Source organism: Galleria mellonella, unplaced genomic scaffold (assembly GCF_026898425.1).
Source record: "Galleria mellonella isolate WM207_F2 unplaced genomic scaffold, CSIRO_AGI_GalMel_v1 utg40, whole genome shotgun sequence".
NCBI classification, from domain to species: Eukaryota; Metazoa; Arthropoda; class Insecta; order Lepidoptera; family Pyralidae; genus Galleria; species Galleria mellonella.
Window position 1 is genome coordinate 3,192,943 of NW_026442094.1, and position 19,173 is coordinate 3,212,115.

The window sequence follows — 19,173 nt, forward strand, 5'->3', positions numbered from 1 at the left end:
TACTCTTTTAATCGTTAGGTTCATCATATAATAGTATTTTGTCACGTAGTTAATGAAATTCTTGTGCGAAGAAAGAGAATTTTTAAATATTTTTTATTGACATATACATAGGTTTTTATTATTAAAAAATTATTAATCATATCCAGTACTTAGTATTTTACTAGAAATTCGCATGATAGGATTTTATCATATCCTGTAATTAAATCATTTACAGTGTAGCTTTCATCCAACGATACATGCTTTACTTCCTAGATAATATAAACCTTCATTAGTCACATATTAATTAATTAATTATGGACATTCCAGAAGGCAACCCGATCACCGGTGATGGCTACAAGTCGATGAATGGCCAAATCAACACAGTAACATCACTAAATGGCTCCAACAGCATCCATCACAACCGCGTGCCGCCTGGCGGTTATTCATCAGGTCTTTGGTAGACCAACCCACTTCGATCGACTTCCCACCATGCCACCTCACCGGACCATAAACAATAAATTTAAAAACCGGCGAGTGACCAGCCTATCCAATCGCCTAAACACCAATAGTACTCTATGATATTTTAACACCATGAAGTATTATTTGTGTTATGACTATGCATTTATTTCAACTACCATTTTGTTAACTAAAATAAAGTAGCATTGTTAAATTTTTAGTAACGCAAATTGCACCATCTGAACTCAACGTCCATTATAAAATGAAGGGTATATGTTGTTAATTCCTTAGCCTATCCCAGTAACAGTTTATTCGAATAATTTAGAATAGATTATTATAGATATTTTTATAATAGTAATATTTCGATAGTTATAAATCTATAAGACGATCGAATCTTGTGGATCTTTGATATTGATTAATGGAATGTAATTACAGACGCTTAGATTATGGAAGTGTCTCTCTTTCTTTAAATATTTCTAAGGTCCACTACTAAGAGCTATTATGCATGAGTGACAAATGTCATCATGACAAATTAGACACTTATCAAGTTTGTGGATATGTATATACCTATTGTTTTATTATATCCGTAACGTGCAACTATATATCCATATACATACAAATGGACAATATAAAAGCTGAAATTGTCACGATGACAAATGTCACTCATGCATGTTAGCTATAATTATAATAAGAAATTGAAAAAATGTACTCTTTCACACTTTTACGAATATGTTAACGCATGGATATTGAGAATTAGGAGTGAGGAAACGTATCAGCAATATACCAAAATGATAGTGCCTTGATTGGTGATGATGAAAAATTCAAGTAGGTTCGATGTACGGTTGTCTAAGCGTTATGAAAGTGATTATATGTCTATATATTTCACGGTATAGAAATAGTAATCATGCGGCACACGGGCTAATTGATACAATTAATGATAAAAATTATAATATAATTATATTCAACACTATATAAGTCTTTTCTCGTTTGTTGAATTTCATTATCATAGTTTAAAAATAAAGGGTTTATAGAAATGCATTTATTTTGTCTTTTTATACAAGTTTATTTCTTTTTTAGTTTATTTTCTACTCGTTTAGACGTAATTGTAAAAATGGATTTGAATTTTGGTAGATTATCTGTTAACATTATATCGGACCATAGTGTGTTATAGATTACTAATAGGTAAATGATAACGTTTCTATGAGTAGGTAGTTAGTTTTCGTCTAGCATTAACCTAGGCATATCATCTTTGTAAAAATGTTTTTTAATATTCTAACATGACAGTGCATAATCACAGGCCTAACTGTAACAAACTGTTAATAGATAATAACCCATTATTTCAAAATAAAGTTTTTTTATTGAACTTTGTCTTTTATAATTCTTCTACCTCGTATTTTCCCGTTAAATTTGTTTTTATTGTTTGTACAGAAAACATAAGGTATAACATTACGATACAGTGAAAAATATTATGTATAAATTCATCACCGTCATATCACACCCCATCATCATCATCATCACACATATTACAGTCCACTGCTGAATATAAACCTACACTTTGGAGGGATTTTGCCTATAGTTTCCACGCTTGGCAAGCGGGTTGGCAACTGCAGTTATGCTTTGATGATGTTTTAAGAGGGACGTTGTTGCCATCCCTCGGCAATTAAATTGTCTTAGTCCCCTTTTACGACACTCATGGGAAAGGAAGATGGATCATTTTAAATTGAGATCACACGGCAGTAAATGTAAATAAATTCTCATTCATGCTCCAGTTTCACCAGTCTTTACGTATGATCTTAGAATGGTAAATAAGCAGATAGCTCACTTGATGGAAAGTGGTAATCGTCGTCTATAGACATGAGCAGGACCATGGACATAACAGAGTATACTATTTCGCCCATGACACCCTCATGCGTTGCCATTCCTGAGGACTAAGATGTTATGCTTATATATTGTAAATTCACTGCCATATTCTTGCCACCCTTCAAACCGAGGGGGAAAGGGATTGTGGGCAATGGAGCTTGACAGCCCCATTGCTAACAATATTAGGTCGTGGTTCCCCCTGGAAACCATCGTGAATAATTTTTGTCGAATTCGTCACGATGGGCTAACTGATCTGTTTCATTCTCATCCTTCACTGGTGCCCCGCCGGTGTAAACCGATAGCGCGGGTGGGGTTGCCATTCCATTATCACCCATTAAAAAAAACTCTTCAAACCGAAACACATCCACGTAAACACAACTGCTTCACGATTGAAACACGAATGGGACAGAGGTACCCAAGCAAACGACTTTTGTACAAAGTTTCCTTCTAGTATTAACTTTGTATTTTTTCTTAGTTTCCGAGACAAAATTATTAAATCGATTGAAAGAAAAAAAAAACTTTGAATTTAGAAGAAGGAATTTACTTTTAAATTAATCCCTAAAGAGATAGAGTATACGAACTTGAAGGAAAATCTAATACATTCTTATCGCATCCAGTAATTATTTTGAAATGCTATTTTCTATCTTTAAAACACTAGAAACGAGAAAAAAAAATTTTTGATTAAGTTTAGGAGAGAAAAATAACTAATTTGAATTTAAGTTTTAGTGGTCCATCGAAACCACAATATTTTCGCTAAGCTATCAATTAGATAGAAGGAGCACTTCAGAGGAGTCTACAAAGAGGTGTCAGACGTAATGAGTAGAATGAAACAATATATGTTGTATACATGTACGTGTGTACGTAAAAAAGGTATATTAAAAATTTATTATAGCCACTGTTACTTGCTACAACTAACAAAGATCATAATTCTATTGATAATATCTCAATCGGCATCTGTTGTAATATTATGATGATATGAACAAGAGTAGGTTCAAGTATTACGTAACGCAATTTGGGTAGCGGTGGGGAGAGCATTATTGTAAAACGTTACGATGTGTTACAGGGAGGGGCGGGAGAGGGGTTCGTTACGTAACATTAATTTTTTTATTAAATAAAAACAAGGGACTTGGAATTTGCGAAGCTGGCAACCCTATTAGATTATATTTTATGGGGATAATGCATTTAAAGAAGATGCTTCATATAAGATAAAGGCACAAGATACAAGAAAAGATGCTGCTGCTGGAGAACAATGTGAATTTTGGATGTGGAATAGCTGAAATGAGCTGACGGTCCACCTGATTGTAGACAATTATTGTTGCCTAGACATAAACAGCACCATAGACATTATATAAATAAATACATAGTAATGCAAATGCTAGCTATCAAGCATTGTCATTGCTGAGAAGTAAGATGTTACGCCTTTGTAGTTTGTAATTTTACCCCATCTTTTAAACCAAAACAGCCATGCAAGTATAATACCCCTTATTTATAAAAACGGTAAATGTCTTATAAACCTATTATAGCTATTGAACTGTTTTATCTGGAGGGAAAGGAATTGTTAGTAATGGGGATTTGCCAGCTCCATTACTAGCGATATACCCTATCGGGTCGATTTCCACATGGTTTCCCATGGAAACCATCGTGGTTAATTCTTGTGGAACTTATCACGATGGGTTAACTGACCAGCTTTCATTCTTACCTATCATCCCTCACTGGTGCCCTGCCAGTGTATACCGATAGTGTAGGCGGGGCTACCATTCCATTGTCATCCCACAAAAGAAAACTGTTTTCTTTCTTTTACGCAATTTGGAAGAAAGTGGCAAAACAGTGTAATAAATCGATTTGTAGAAAGTTATAGTTTTTATGAATAGTGAGGTAAGAGAATAAAATGTTCTAATAAAGTATGGATAAAAGCGACTTGGATTTGGATGATAATAATTATATCAAATCAGTATAAAACTTCAGTTTGTGTATTTGTAAAGTATAATTTCATACTTATTACATATACACTATTCAACAATATACTTTACAATTTATATACAATTATATAAGTATCTAAATTATTAATCTAATATATTTTCTTTGTCTCTACTCGACTGGACTTCAGATATATTGCTATTCTCCCCTTTGATTGTATTTCCTTTTGTTTTATTTGGTAATGTCATTGGTGATTCAATTTCAAACGTTACTGGTCCATCATTTTGGATTGACACTTGCATATAGGCTCCAAATTCACCATCTGAAAATAAGCAGATGTACCTATGTAATATTTAAAATATAGAATATTCTAAAATTTGTAACCTATGTAGCTGTAAGTTTTATTATGTTGTTATTTTGTGAGTGAATTAAATATATATTTACATTACATTACATTAATATTCTAAAATCGCCATACCTTATATGGCTATGGTTCAATGAAGAATTAATCTGTAAACATAATTGACCCCATATAACAACCAATACTAATAAAAAAATTGTTTTAAAAAGAACAATTTATTATTAAATTTAGATACTTTAAAAAGCTGAATTATTTAATAAATGGTAGGATCCTTTACCTCCTTCAGTACATCATTTAGAATTAAAAAAGAAAACTATTTCTGTAAAATTAATTCATCTGACTACACTACATATGTTGTTACAGATGTTGTACAAATATTTAATAATTAAATATTTTAACTACTTTCAAAAAGATTTAGTAAATAAAATCATATTATTTATCATATTAATTTTAAATCTTACCCTTCACTTTATCAGGAATGTACTGATTTCTCAACATTTGAAGGAATTTTTCATAGAATTCCTTAGATTTTTCTCCTGGCATAGCATTATGGAAATCTGGTTTTGTGCCCTGTAATATTATTTTTAAATATTTTTAATATTTACTTATCTAACAACTATAAAGATTTTTCTATCAATAAAAATTGAATTGAAGCCTTTTCAGTATATTTATTCTGTGACTTTGCTCACATGTATTAATATATATGAAGTATAAATTTAATTAAAAATTCTTTAATTATTTGTGATTGGGTGACAAATAACTATAATAATAGGATTCGATACATGGAGAAAAATAAAAAATTAAAAATGTTGGATGAGAAATAATTGTCACAGCCGAAGATAAGTTTCAAGTTTTCACAATTGACGGAAGTAACAAAAACATAGTGAGTTCACTTATAACCTTTTACACATGTATTTAAGTTTTAGAACAGTTATTAATTTGCTAAAATGTAATAGTTTCAACCAACCTTCCAAGTATTATATAAAGTAAACTGGCTCACACACAGCACCTCGAGTTGTTTGTCTACAACACTTTTCTTCCACCTCTTGTTTGATTCATCATCAAATATTTTTATACTTAAAATTTTACGGATGCTGCAATACAGAAATAGATAACATTTCTCTAAATATAAACATTTCATGTATGATAACAATAACATTATGTGTCTATGCATTTACAATGCATAGATACATAATGGTAAAATTATTTGTAAAATTTGATGTGATAATAAATCAATACCTGATTTAACAAATAGAATATTTTTTATTGAGGTAAACCATTATATACCTACAGTAAAACAAAGAAATTTGTTTAATAATACAAATATATTTCTATTATATACATAATACTGTGGAGAAATATTTTTTGTAATGTATATGAATGCTGGAATATTTTGAATTTAGGAAAATCAATATTAAGTAATAGTTTGATTCCTAATTAGATTTAATAAATTATTATTAAAAATCTGAGTTAATTATCTACTCAATCATTACAGGTAGTCCATATACTTACATATATTCTATGTCTTTTATAGTATCATTACTTGATATGCCAATTAAAACACATATTCCTTGTCCAATACTGCTAATAATTTGACCATTTACTAAAAAAATATTAAATGATAAGTATTTAATAACATTTCTCATATAAGTATATGTATTATTATTTTTATATTGTTTTTATTAAATAACTTAATTCAAAAAGTAAACAATTTTTGTTTGAAAAGGCTGTACTCTTTTCAAACAAAAATTTACAAATTCCAAATATAAATTCCAAAAATTCCAAAAATAAAATACGTTTGTACTAAGAGAAACACAACCGTACAGATTGCCTAGTTATCAAATCAAGATACCCTGTGTCATGAAGTATCAGTACAGGTAATTGAGCTGGCTTAGAAAATTCGTATTCTAAATTGATCAGATTGAGAAGAGAATCTAATCGGACCTAAACAATGCAAAGCACGCTTCAGCGTAGATTCTACAAATTTTTAATATAGCAATTAATTTAAATAGTAATTTATTTCAGAATATAAATATATACTTCCTTACCGGTTACGCTAGCGTTCATGACTCGTTGTATTAGTGCTTTCATTTTTAACAACTTATACTGTAAACTAAATAAGTATTACAGATACAAATAAAGAATTATATGGGTAAGTTATTAATAAATATTTATGTATAGTTTATTTAGATTAATTTGTTGGATAGATAAATTGAAAACACAGCTGTTAATTCAGGATACCATCTTTAAAAATATTTACCCCTAAATTTTAATCAAGAAATATTAAGAAAGCGATAATTAGCAGTGATTGATTATACTAATTATTTATTTAATTAGATATTTTTATTATACATAAATCTTTTAGAATAAATTTATAGTGATATGATAAAAGATCAATTTTATTATAATAATATCAGTGTATTATTACCAAAGAAAAATTGCAATAAAAATGCAAAATATATCAGTAAATTAAGTAATATTTTGATATTAATCTATTTCTACGTATCTATTTATTATTGGACATTTTAAAACAGATGGAATACTGAATATATGTAAGTAAATATATAAATCACGTAATAGTGTAATGTAAATTATTCTTGCATAAGTGGTAATTTTAATATTATTAATAATAAATAATTTGGTGTAAAATGATTTTTTTATGAATTTATTTACTAAATTTTGTAGTGCAGATTTTTTTCCTATATTAAGTGGAAGTACTGGTAAATTGGAAACTCTGATATTCAATTATTAATATTCAATTCGCAATCGCCTTATCAGAATGTCACTGTCAGTGTGACCTGGCTTAAATTCAATTACAAGAAAATTACGTCATATTTGCCGGCAATTTTTCATTTTTTGTATTATTAATAACTAATATTTTCATTTTGTCAAAATTTTACGTACAGAATAATTTTAAGTATTACTACGGAGAACGGTGCTGCACTCTTTTGTTATGATCTTACAAATAGCAATATTGATAAGACAATTTAGTAGCGTGCTTTTTATTTACTGAACTGGTGGTCTACCATGAAATGAAATTCCGAAATTTCGGGCTCAATTTCGTGTTTTTGTTCGTACCGAAATCGACCCAGTAAATGGAGCTTAACATTTCGTTCATCATAAATCCTATCCTAATAGTCCAGAGGAACGATATTTAAACATTTTTAATAATTTTAAATGGCATGTATTATGTAATTTTAACATCAAATTTCTTTTTCGTTCGTCCCCGAAATTTCGGAAAATGTTTCATGGTAGGCCCTCTGGTCATCTACGGAGCATTTACCTACAACATGAACAAAAAAGATAATTAAATGTCAATTTAGTAATAGCTACTCAACACTAGATGGCTGATCAATCAAACTACCTATTCGCTGGTAAAATTGAGTAGATTTGAAGCTATAGTTTGTCTAATAAGTGAAAAGAATGTGCTAATAGGTTCTATACGATATTTTAGTTATTGTTTTTATGGTCTACCAAAATCTTAGTACGTTATACTAAGTCTATGACTAAAACCGATTATACATGAATAATTTATGTTGAAATAGAAATTTATTATTTATTATATTTATGAAAAATATTACAAAACAGATAGCTATTACTATAAGATAGTTTTTTGTTCTAATGTAGGTATCTAACTACGTATTCCAAATGTTAAGAATATTTCTATTATTATAAATACGAACTATATATTTTTTTTAACTTTTAATAAATTTTGAACTAATTTAAATTTACTAAGTTCGAACTCTACTTCATAACAATCGTTATTTGTTCACTACCGAACATAGATCGCCTCCATAGATTGTCATAAGGAACGGTCCCGAGCCATCGGTACCCACTGACTTGGCGAATACATATCTATTGATAAATTCGTTTGACAGTGGTTTACACGTTGCATCTGGACAAAGATACGAAGCGGTGCTACGTAGAAAATAAATAAAAAATAGGTATTAAAGAAAGTCTAGTTTATTTTTAAGAAATACTTAATAACTAGAGTTGACAATGCGTGGAAATAAAGATTTTCATATATTATAATAAACCAAAACTCATTTTGCACCTACCTATTTAAGAGGGTAATACCAAAACTGTCAATTTACAATTTCAATATATCAGATTGATTAAATTGTACATTGCTAGAGAATTAAAATATTAACAAGGCAACAAGATCATTATAAAGCTGACGTTTAAAATGTGGATTTTTGCAATAAAATAATTTAAAACTTACGTAACAAAATATGAAGTAGGTGCATTGCAAAACTTTTACGAATGGGTTTCTGTACACTTTATTCAATGATAATTACTGAATTTGGTATTTTCGAAATTGTTAGACGATTCCGTTATTGTCACACTGCTAAGCTTTGGTATGAATAATCTTAAATACTTGAACAGGGAGCATTGTGCATATAATTGATAAAATATATTTTAATAAAAGGTAGGTAACATATTTAAAATAATACTTACTTTTTTTTATACATTTTAATATTTTTTTCGACTTTCATTTTATTTTTATTAAACACTTATGATATAGTGACTTAATTTTAATTTTAGGGCAAAGGTTTCTTTTTTTTGGAGCTTAGAGAAAATTAAAAAGCTAAGAGCATGAGTAACCGCTCTTTTTTTTTCAGTCACAGATCTTAAATTACATTTCTATATATAAAAATCCCATGACACCACGTTTGTTTACAGTCAACTTCTGAAACCGGTTAACAAATTTTAATATATACACATTGTTCCCATATTAGGATAGGATAGTTATCTTAAGAAAAATAGACCAAGTTAACGGCGGTAAGAAGGCAAAACAACGTTAGCTAGTACTTTTATATAGAGATAGGATTAAGTACTAATAAGTATTTTAAAAACAAATTATTCAGAAATACTAAAAATTTGTTAGAAATAATATGTCACTATATCATACAATTATTCGTAAATAAGACTACTGTCTATCAATTAGATACTAAATAGTCACTTATGTCTAATGGCAAAGGAAAAACTTATGATAAAACTTAATTAATAGGCAGGAATTTTAAAAATCTATGTTAAGAAAATTATCCAGAGACATGTGTACAGATTAGCTGTTTTGCATATGAGCAACACTTAATTGTTTTGTGATAAATATTCCGCAAATATAAACTAGCTTTAAAATGAACACAGTGTTTGGTAGATCTGTGCTTTTATTGATAATTACAGCTACATTCTATTAAATGCAAACTACTTATTCATTTAAGCCCGGTCTACACAATAGTAATTATGAACCAATTCTACCACAAATGTTACCCACAAAAATATTTTACAACATTTTAGTAAGTAGTTTATTATATTAGGTATACTGGCGTCAATTTACTGGGTACAGAGGAATAACACCTGAGACCTCAGGAATGGCAAAGCATAGGGGTATCATGGGCGAAACAGTATACTCTGTTATGTCCATGGTACTGCTCATGTCTATAGGCATTTTCCATCAGGTGGGCCGTTAGCTTGTTTGCCATTCTAAGTTGTATAAAAAAATCTCCATTTTGACTTAAACTATAAGAATTAGTCGTATGACCAAATTACGAAGAGATGGTAATAACTTCACATAATTGAGATGCGAATGTCGAGACGAAAGTGTAGTGTGACAAGATGGATAAGATCGAGAATGAGTATATAAGAGGAAGTTTGACAATCTAATTCGCATATATTAGGAAAGTAAAAAAAAAAACTTAAAAGAAAAACAAGCAAAAAAAAAATTAAATACAAAACTCTGTTGGTATAATACGGCGTCACGCGATGATCTCAATAAGTATTTTTAAAAATTTTAATCTAAACTTATTACTTTTTTTTTCTTAAACTTGGTTCAAATTACATAGGTGCACACCTAGCTTAATAATGTGAAGAAAAATCACATGCTTAATAACAAATTTTTAACAAACTTAATTTATAATTTGAGAGTATTTCAACATTTTCGCTTTTATCTCCGTACCATCGTTAAAATCTTATAAACATTTTTCAAATCGATTTTCACATTGAGAAAGATTAAAAGAATTGTTGAATTGAAACAAGTTCCATATTTACTCAAATTACATGAAAAAAATTAGAAATTGCATCTAGATGTTTAGATTTGTCTTAATTGTAACAACTGCTAATATCACTTACAATAAGTGATATTAAAGAGTAAAAAACATTTTGAATAAGTATTTTTAGATTGTTCTTGATGGTAGAGAAAGAGAGGCTACAGAATGAAAGAATACCTTTCGAAGACATATCTACCAATTGGAAAATTTACGCAACGAAAACGGCAGGTACGAAGATTAATATCTTAGAAACATTAACAGCCTCATTACATTACAACCTCTGAATAGCTTACTTATAAATAACAGATTTCCTACAGTTACCACAACGTTTTTGTTTAAGACACAGCATTCAACATAATTATTGCTGAAAGATAAAATAAGTACAAAATCAAACCTTACGGCCTATTTCAAAACTCAACGGGTTCGATTATAAGGTGCGATTTCTCTAAACCTATCTCATAACCTAATAATTTGAGTTACTACTATACTACTATTTTATGGGCCATTTTATTTTAGACTCCAATCTTTTAGAAATAAAGTTCATATTGATCCTTAGCATAAACATTTCGCTGTAATGTCAAATTGACATTATAATTTTGGAGAGAAATGGCGCATTAGATTCGAATCCAGTCTCTCTGAATATCTAGTTTTTTCTCTTTATTTTACAAATAATAATAAAAGCTAAAAAAACGTAATGTTATTTTTTAATATTATCATAGAATTTTGCCCCCTAGACAAGCAGCAAAAGGATACAAATTAATTTGACCAATATAAAGTTTTTAATACAATTTTTAACTGCGTGCGTAAAAAAGAACAAGACGTTAGACAATGCTATCTCGTTCTATCTTATGCATACGGTACTGAACACATATGTAGATCCGTTTGCCACTTCTTTTGGGGGGTTGACAATATAGTTACTCAAGAAACAGATACCTAAAGGAGCGAAAGAGACCGTAAGTGAAATTTTGTGTATGAAAACTTATCTATCATCATGTAAAATATTCAGTTTCATATAGATAAGTATTTAAGAGATCTTTAATTATTATTTTTTTAGTTTATGATTGTAAATTCCATTTTTGTATTGTCCGATCAAATTTATAAAATAACCTCATTAATATGTCGAGTAAAAAAATATATTCAAAAGAGAAATATATCGCAATATAAATAACGTTAAAAATTTAATACCACAATGCATTAACATATTATTAAAAAAAAAAAAAAAATACTTTTGTGTAATACAGTATTATGGCATAAAGTGCCATTATTATATGGCAATATTCCATTATTGGCTGTGAAAATTAGATCTTCTGACAAAAAATTCATTGAAATCATTCACTTTCAAGAACTTATATACTTATAACTAGGCAAGCAAACACATAGCGTGCACACAAAAAGGAAGTGTGACCGATATTAAGTTGATTAGATACTATAATAGATAAATCAACGTACACACTCAATCAATTCATTCAATAAGTCGCAGATTATTCATTTGTCGGAGTTTGAGGTTCAACTTTCGTTGGCGTATCGCTCTTCTTTATATTTTGAAATTGTATTTTCAATTCCGGTGGTATACCATACAAGCGAACGTATTCGATGTACCGCCTTCGGTTTTCTGGGTTACTCATTACAGATGTGATAAATTCAGATGTTTCTTTTTGCAATTCAATTATTTTCTGTTGGATTAGTCTATTTTTATGCATAAGCCCAATAGTTCGCCATGCTAACTCTAAAATGACACGATTCTGTGCTGTTTTATCAACTATGGCTTTAGGTTGTGCTTGAGGTTGTAGTTGTGGTTGTGGGCATGGCGTAGTGTTCTCTTCGCTGGTCGGCGGAGATGGTTGCCGATGGAGTCTTTCCAGACGCCTGGCTTCGCGCAAACGTGCTAGGTGTGAACCTGAAAAAATACAATCTTATAATAATAACAAGAATAGTATCCATTTGGTAACAGATCAAGTAATGATGGTAATACATTACATGAATTGTATGCTGTTGTAATATTCAATAGTACATAATTTGTATATTTGTTTATGTATTCGAATTATTAATAGTTGTAGCACTTCAGCTGCCCGCTAACGACATGCTTTCTAACTGTATTGGGTTGACTGGAAGAGATCTCTATCAGAGATAAGTCTACCCTTGCTTACAACATTTATAAATGCATTATATTACATGTAATTTACAAGTGCAATAAAGATTTTTTTTTATACATTTAATGAACATCCAGTTATTATCAATGAAATGGTTTTAATAGATATGTTTGCTAAATTGATAATAGTACTCGTAGTATCGTAGATCTATTCATAATTATTCGAAATATGACTATGTTTATTTACATAAATTTGAAATTTATATTATCTAGAAATTTTCATAATAAATATTACTAAGGAAAGTGAAGAAACAGTATTTGTATTAATAGACGTGCTTGTCGGCGTTTACACAAGTGTTTCCTGTAATAAATATCAGTTTACCAATTGTCACTAAACTTTACAACACCAAACGAGTGATATACGATTATTAATAGTAGGTTGATTCTATTTATTCGATTGTAAGTATAAGAAAAATAATTTCATTAAAATATCTTAATTTAGGGATAAATAGATAATATTTCTGTTAGTATATAGAAAAAATATATATAGTATAATATAGTATAAAGAAATATAATATAGTATAAAGAAATATAATATAGTATAAAGAAATATTTCTGTTAGTCAATCAATTTGTGCTATTTTTGTTTGGAATATCAATATATAAAATAAAATCGTAACTGATCGCTGTCTGTACATAAAAGATATGGAGGAAATTTTTTTATAGGGGGTATTAAAAACGCAATAGAATCCAAAATTTTTTGAATTTTTGTCTGTACGTTTGTGCACGTTAATCTAAGAAAAAGAGTTACCAATTTTCATTAGGTGGGCCGTTAGCTTGTTTGTCATTTTAAGTTGTATAAAAAAAAGGTTTAACCGATTTGAATGCGGTTTTCACTAATGCGTTGCGGTTTGCGCCACTTAACATTTAGTGTTTGTTTTATTTCAATCCATTAATAAAAAAAAAAGTTATATATATCAATCTAAAGAATTACAAATGAAATGCTATAAAATAACCGATCAGTTGAAACATCTAGTAAAAAATATAATGAATAAATTAGTTATCATCTTAGACTAGTAGGATAATAGGTAATTAGTTATACCGATTACCCTAATTATACCACTATTCACATTTATGAAGCGCGTGTGCTGTGATATCTCATTTCACGTAATGGCCAGACGTAATATTGATAACTCATATACTATGAGTACATATTCGTACATACATGTGTGCCACATCGACCTCGTATTCTGACAATTTGTTATAAACAACATTTAATTTATCACTATCCAAGAAAATTGTGTTACCAAGGATCTAATCAAGTTTTAAAATTATAAACAAGTGTCAACTCGTTACTATCACATTTAGAAATATATTTAAAAAAATTCTCCTCAAGCAAGTGTTATGTTAATAGTGAGTTAACGAACATTTAGAAGGACAATCTAGAACATTCGAATTCACGACAAATGTGTTCATTATATAGTTTTTTTTTAATGGGTGAAAATGGTATGGTATGGCAGGCGGGGCGCCTGCGCTAACGGGATACGCTGGCGGAGCACCAGTAAAGGGTGATCGATGAGAATGAAAACAAGCCAGTCAGCCCATCATGATGAATTCATCAGGAATTAACCATGATAGTTTCCAGGGGGAACCGCGAGGAGGTCGACCTGGTTGGGTATATTGCTAGCAATGGGATTCTCAGTCTCCATTACTAACATCATTATATAGTTTCGTTCTTATAGCAATGTCAGATAAAAATGTTTGAATTTCGGTCGTTGAACTATTGAATGTGGCGAATCTATTTAAATTAACAAATTCAATACTCGATACTGCACTAAATTATGTGTATGCAGAGATTGAGTTTCGTAAGCAAATTGCGGAATGCAATGTAATATAGTCATAGTCACGTTAAAACAGAGCGTGCGTTCAAAAAGCTGCCAACAAAAACGTAACGCGCGTGTCTGTGCCACGTGAGTCTCCGAGCCGCGGTACCATTTCAGTTTATGGACTAACCGTTAAACGTGATGTCCTCGCATAAATTAACAAAAGACCTAGTCATTGTAATTAAAATAAAGTATTATATTGAATTTCATATATGTTAGTATAATGACATTTTATTGAGAATGATTATGATTTATACGTATGTATTTATGTATCTGTACTTATAACAAATCTGTAGAGAAAGTCAATTCTGTACATGAAACATATTTCCAAAATAACTATCAGGGGGTGATTAGTGGTCGACACTGATGCCAAAAATGCAATGAGTAAAATTTTTGTCTGTCTGTCTATATGTTTGTTATAGAAACAAAAACTACTCAACGGATTTTAATGAAACTTGGTACAATTATTTCTTCATACTCCTGGGCAGGTTATAGGGCCTTTTCTTTACGTTACGATCAATGAAGATGGATCAATGGAGCAGAGCAATAAAGGGAAATGTTGGGAAAACGGGAGAAGTTACTCCATTTTTAAGCTTCCGTCACATGTGCAGCCTTAATGGCCACTTTTTAAAATGTTAAATTGTCCACCCGTGCGACGCCGGGACGGGCCGCTAGTATTTAATATAATACTTAGATGTTTCAAGAAACATGAATAAATGATTACCTCAAAATTGATATTAATGTGTTCAAATTAATTAAATGTGATGACATACTTAATTAAATTTTTAATCATTCTTGTGGTAGAGGAGCTATAATGTAAACGCCTAAGACCATATCAGAATTAAAGTACTTATTAGGTTTTTTTTTTAATTTTCCGTGCATGTCTACCTTATCATGAGACATGACGTTATTGTCGACGGAAAATTAAAAAAACATCGCAATATTTATATATGTTTACATTTTGCTTACTTTCTTTCTTTTTATTTAAAAGTTTCCTCTTGCAATTTGCTTTTATTATTTATTAATTTTATTTTTCTTTACAATCATTCTATGCTTCGTAGCAAGCATAGAATATAGCAATAAATTATAAAAGCATAATGAGATTAAATTCTTATATTTAATATTTATGGCCATAATATCATTGACAGAGACTGATGCTCATCCAGGTAGAGTAATTGTTTGTAATATCTGGTCTGTCCAGTGCTTCTCAGGATATTTTTTTTAATTATCTACTTTTAATTTTTTTTACAGACTTTGAGTTCGTAGAGAATCAATTGTTTGACCTACTCATTTTTATCATAAAGCCACCAAATAGCTTGTATGCATATTGCGTTCCAGTTTGAAGGGTGTTGAGATATGACAATGTACTATAGGTATTTACTCAAGAAATGATATCATTAAAATAAACACGGTATGTAATGATAAACTCATTAGATATATAATGTTAAATCGAAGTAAATTGCAACACCTTTATCTTAAACCTTGATAAAAAATTCGCATCGCTCTGTGTGCAACGGAGTCGGCGTAGGCGGCGAGAGTTCATCAACCCATGAATTTGTTTCGTCATCACCTATATTGTTCAGCCTAAGTAGAACCACCGTCATATCAAACCAATCTATATTATTATCAATCGTGATGGCGATAAGGACTAAATTAAATTGCCATACATAATGAATTGTTACCGTGAGAATTTCCATCTACCATCTTTCTATAGGTATTAACATTACGATGCCGGAAATGTTTTCCATATGGTAATACAGAGAATTCAAAGCGTACATTAAAATTGTGTCAATCACTCCATTTAATAAGTAATTATAACTTTATTTCAAATATGTGATTTATAAAATTGCCTTTATATATGGTCTTTACATGAGTTGAGTATTTATTATTATTTTTTTTTTAAAATATCTTGGTAAACGATACAACTTTATTAATGCTCGTTCTTGGATTGATTTTTCTTTATATATATATATATATATTTTTGTATAATTTTAAACATTATTACTATTTATTAAACAACTTTAACACGCAGCCATTTCGAATAAATGAAATAACTCAGACCGTAGATAAAGGCTGTTGAAATATGACGCTCAAGAAAATAAACCGTATTTAAGAACGTAAACAACGGAGGTATTGGATAGAAATCAATAATACCCATTCATCTGATTGGAAGTAATCACCGCAAAAGTATAGCAATTTTAAAAATAATTTTTGTTAACCAATTTCCGTGTTTATACGCAAAAAATATTAGGTACTTTCAATGAGATGAAAATATATTTTTAAATTTTCTAAAGAATAGGCATTTATTAAAATACAACGGACGATTGCATATTTATGGGGTAAAAGGAATGGCTACCATTTAATTTACTGTGTTGTGTGACGTGACATGTGAATTCAGTGATGATACCTACGTAAAGATGAAGTCATATAGGTATTAGTAGGATGTATATACATTTGTAAAAAAAGCCAAATGTATGTTAATATAAGTTTATAATGTATATATTTGATAGGTTCACAAAACCTGTATTCAAATGCTAATCAAACATGTGAATACCTACATATGTTACGAACACGTGAATGGGTTCTCGTAATAGGTAATGTGGTATATTACGAATTATTAACAAATATGGTCATTATAAAACGTAAAACCTGGACATTCTATAGACACTGGATGAAATAGGAGTAATAAAATACAACGAGAACTCATGATTAACTAGAATATTGAACTAAATAAATTTTAATTAAAAGAACATGAAAACAACGATGTCTAATTTATCAGGGCGACCGATAGATAGGTAGATAGACACTTTGTCATTCTGTTAAAATAAAAAAAAAAGTGATAAAAATATGTAGAATCAAATTCCAGACAAATTATCATATTGAAGACTAGGCAGCATGGTCTCCGACCTTAGCCTGTTCCACAATGGAACAAACATACTAAAAAAAAATTTAGAATCAATTTGGCGCGAAAAGAGTCGGATATCAATAATTTAATCATAAATAATTAGACAATTTAGTAGAAAAAAAGATATTGCTTTTGTACTACACAGATTACAATAATGCTTGGCGTATTTATAATTATTACCTAGGGGGATCTGGCCCCATTTTGCGCGTAACTGAAAGCTCAGCTCTCATTACGAGACGGCCACCAAACAACTTTGGAGTGCGTACGACCTACCTGTTAAATACCATTATGATCTAAGATAGTAAGTACTTGCCTAAATTATATCTATAAAGAAAAAGAAAAAAAAAGAGGAAAATAACAAAAAAAAAAAAACACATTGAAATAATATTTAATAAATTCAGAAGATTAGCTGTTACAGGATCAAAAGTATAAGTAGATGTATGCAACATTGAATAAATGTTTTTTAAATTTGAAAACTCAAGCGGTGATCACGTTTAGTATGTACATTCACCTCAGAATTATACAGGTCAGTTAAATTTTTTATGCTTTGGGATAAGGTAAAGGTAAACGTTATCCAGTTTTTATAACGGTATACGTAAGTCCTTTATAAATTATTATTATATTAATAATCCTTAATTTTTTTTTATAAAGGACTTATATATTATAATAATAAAAAGTAAGTCCTTTATAATACTTTAGTTTGAAAATTGATTATAATTTATAATGTAGAAAATACGTAGGTATATTTATGAAGTTGCAATGCCTAGATATAAAATAATGGTATTAAAAAAAATAAAGGAAGATAAATAAAAATTAAGAATGGAATATCTTCCCACATGACCTTATTTTTTGTTTTCCATCTCTATGTAATGTATGCACATATACAATGTACACTGCTGAAATTGTGGACAAGCGGGACTATCAGCTTGGGGTAGGTCAATGTTTGTGATATAGACATATTAAGCATTTTAATTGTTTTAACACAAATTTCAATACAGCAAATAAACTTGCAAATTATTACCTTTTTTGATCTTTCTTGTTCTTTTTTCACACATCTTGTATAAACACAGGTTGTTATTAACAAAACACAAAAAATAATCGAACGGTTATCACAATATTTGTATTACGTGTTTACGTGTGCGAACTAGACGACATTCAATCGTGGAATGGAATGGTGTTTGAAAATCGAATGCGCAGGACGCAGACAAAACTCGTAGCGCCGTCGCGAGTTTACAAAGCGAGACAGACTAGTGTTGTCATACTGTTCTATTTATTACCCCATAACAAAGCAAGTGTCCTTTATATAGATTCAGACTCTATGGAGATGTAGTCATTATTTTTGTGTCTATGAAATGTTTATATATATATATATATATATATATATATATATATATATATATATATATATATATATATATATATATATATATATATATATATATATATACCATTTGAGGCATCCCATTTTAATGTGGCTCGCTTAGTAAAAGACAATTGTAGTCAAAAGTAATACAGCATTGTGATGGATTCTGAGGCACCATTTCTTGTAAAAAAATCTCTAAAATTAAAATTTCGATTTGATATCACGGCGAAATTATTATTCTATGGATAAGTATAAATTAATTTTTTAATAGTTTTTAATCAAAATTATTATAATTTTTGTTTTTTAATAGTTCA

At 29.5% G+C, this 19,173-nt stretch overlaps 3 protein-coding genes across 9 annotated transcripts in view; 1 reads left to right on the forward strand and 2 right to left on the reverse strand.

Annotated features, from left to right (window-relative positions):
• The window catches only part of LOC113520306 (microtubule-associated protein Jupiter), a 166,155-nt gene extending 164,357 nt beyond the window's left edge, over positions 1–1,798 (forward strand). For all 7 annotated transcript variants that reach the window (XM_031914644.2, XM_031914645.2, XM_031914647.2 and 4 more), the window contains one exon: positions 307–1,798. In XM_031914644.2, the coding sequence (XP_031770504.1) occupies positions 307–440 (134 nt within the window). In that variant the 3' untranslated portion in view covers positions 441–1,798. The remainder of the gene's footprint in view (positions 1–306) is intronic.
• Positions 1,799–4,260: 2,462 nt separating this feature from the next.
• On the reverse strand, positions 4,261–6,833 carry LOC113520394 (D-aminoacyl-tRNA deacylase). The gene is made up of 5 exons (XM_026905720.3): positions 6,622–6,833; positions 6,086–6,176; positions 5,541–5,667; positions 5,035–5,143; positions 4,261–4,534 (listed from the first exon to the last, which is right to left on the reverse strand). Exons 1-5 carry the CDS (start codon positions 6,662–6,664, stop codon positions 4,359–4,361), a joined length of 546 nt encoding a protein of 181 aa, XP_026761521.2. The 5' UTR covers positions 6,665–6,833; the 3' UTR covers positions 4,261–4,358.
• Positions 6,834–8,520: 1,687 nt separating this feature from the next.
• On the reverse strand, positions 8,521–18,718 carry LOC113520391 (uncharacterized). The gene is made up of 2 exons (XM_026905716.3): positions 18,518–18,718; positions 8,521–12,517 (listed from the first exon to the last, which is right to left on the reverse strand). The coding sequence occupies exons 1-2, from the start codon at positions 18,549–18,551 to the stop codon at positions 12,102–12,104; spliced, it is 450 nt and encodes a 149-aa protein (XP_026761517.2). The 5' UTR covers positions 18,552–18,718; the 3' UTR covers positions 8,521–12,101.
• Positions 18,719–19,173: the final 455 nt, after the last annotated feature.

Excerpts from the sequence above, each read along its gene's own strand:
- LOC113520394 (XM_026905720.3), bottom strand. The coding sequence starts at position 6,664 with ATGAAAGCACTAATACAACGAGTCATGAACGCTAGCGTAACCG. Across the intron at positions 6,177-6,621 it reads CATGAACGCTAGCGTAACCG|TAAATGGTCAAATTATTAGC; the intron begins GTAAGGAAGTAT and ends ATATTTTTTTAG. Across the intron at positions 5,144-5,540 it reads CTTTATATAATACTTGGAAG|GGCACAAAACCAGATTTCCA; the intron begins GTTGGTTGAAAC and ends ATAATATTACAG.
- LOC113520391 (XM_026905716.3), bottom strand. The coding sequence starts at position 18,551 with ATGTGTGAAAAAAGAACAAGAAAGATCAAAAAAG. Across the intron at positions 12,518-18,517 it reads AACAAGAAAGATCAAAAAAG|GTTCACACCTAGCACGTTTG; the intron begins GTAATAATTTGC and ends GTATTTTTTCAG.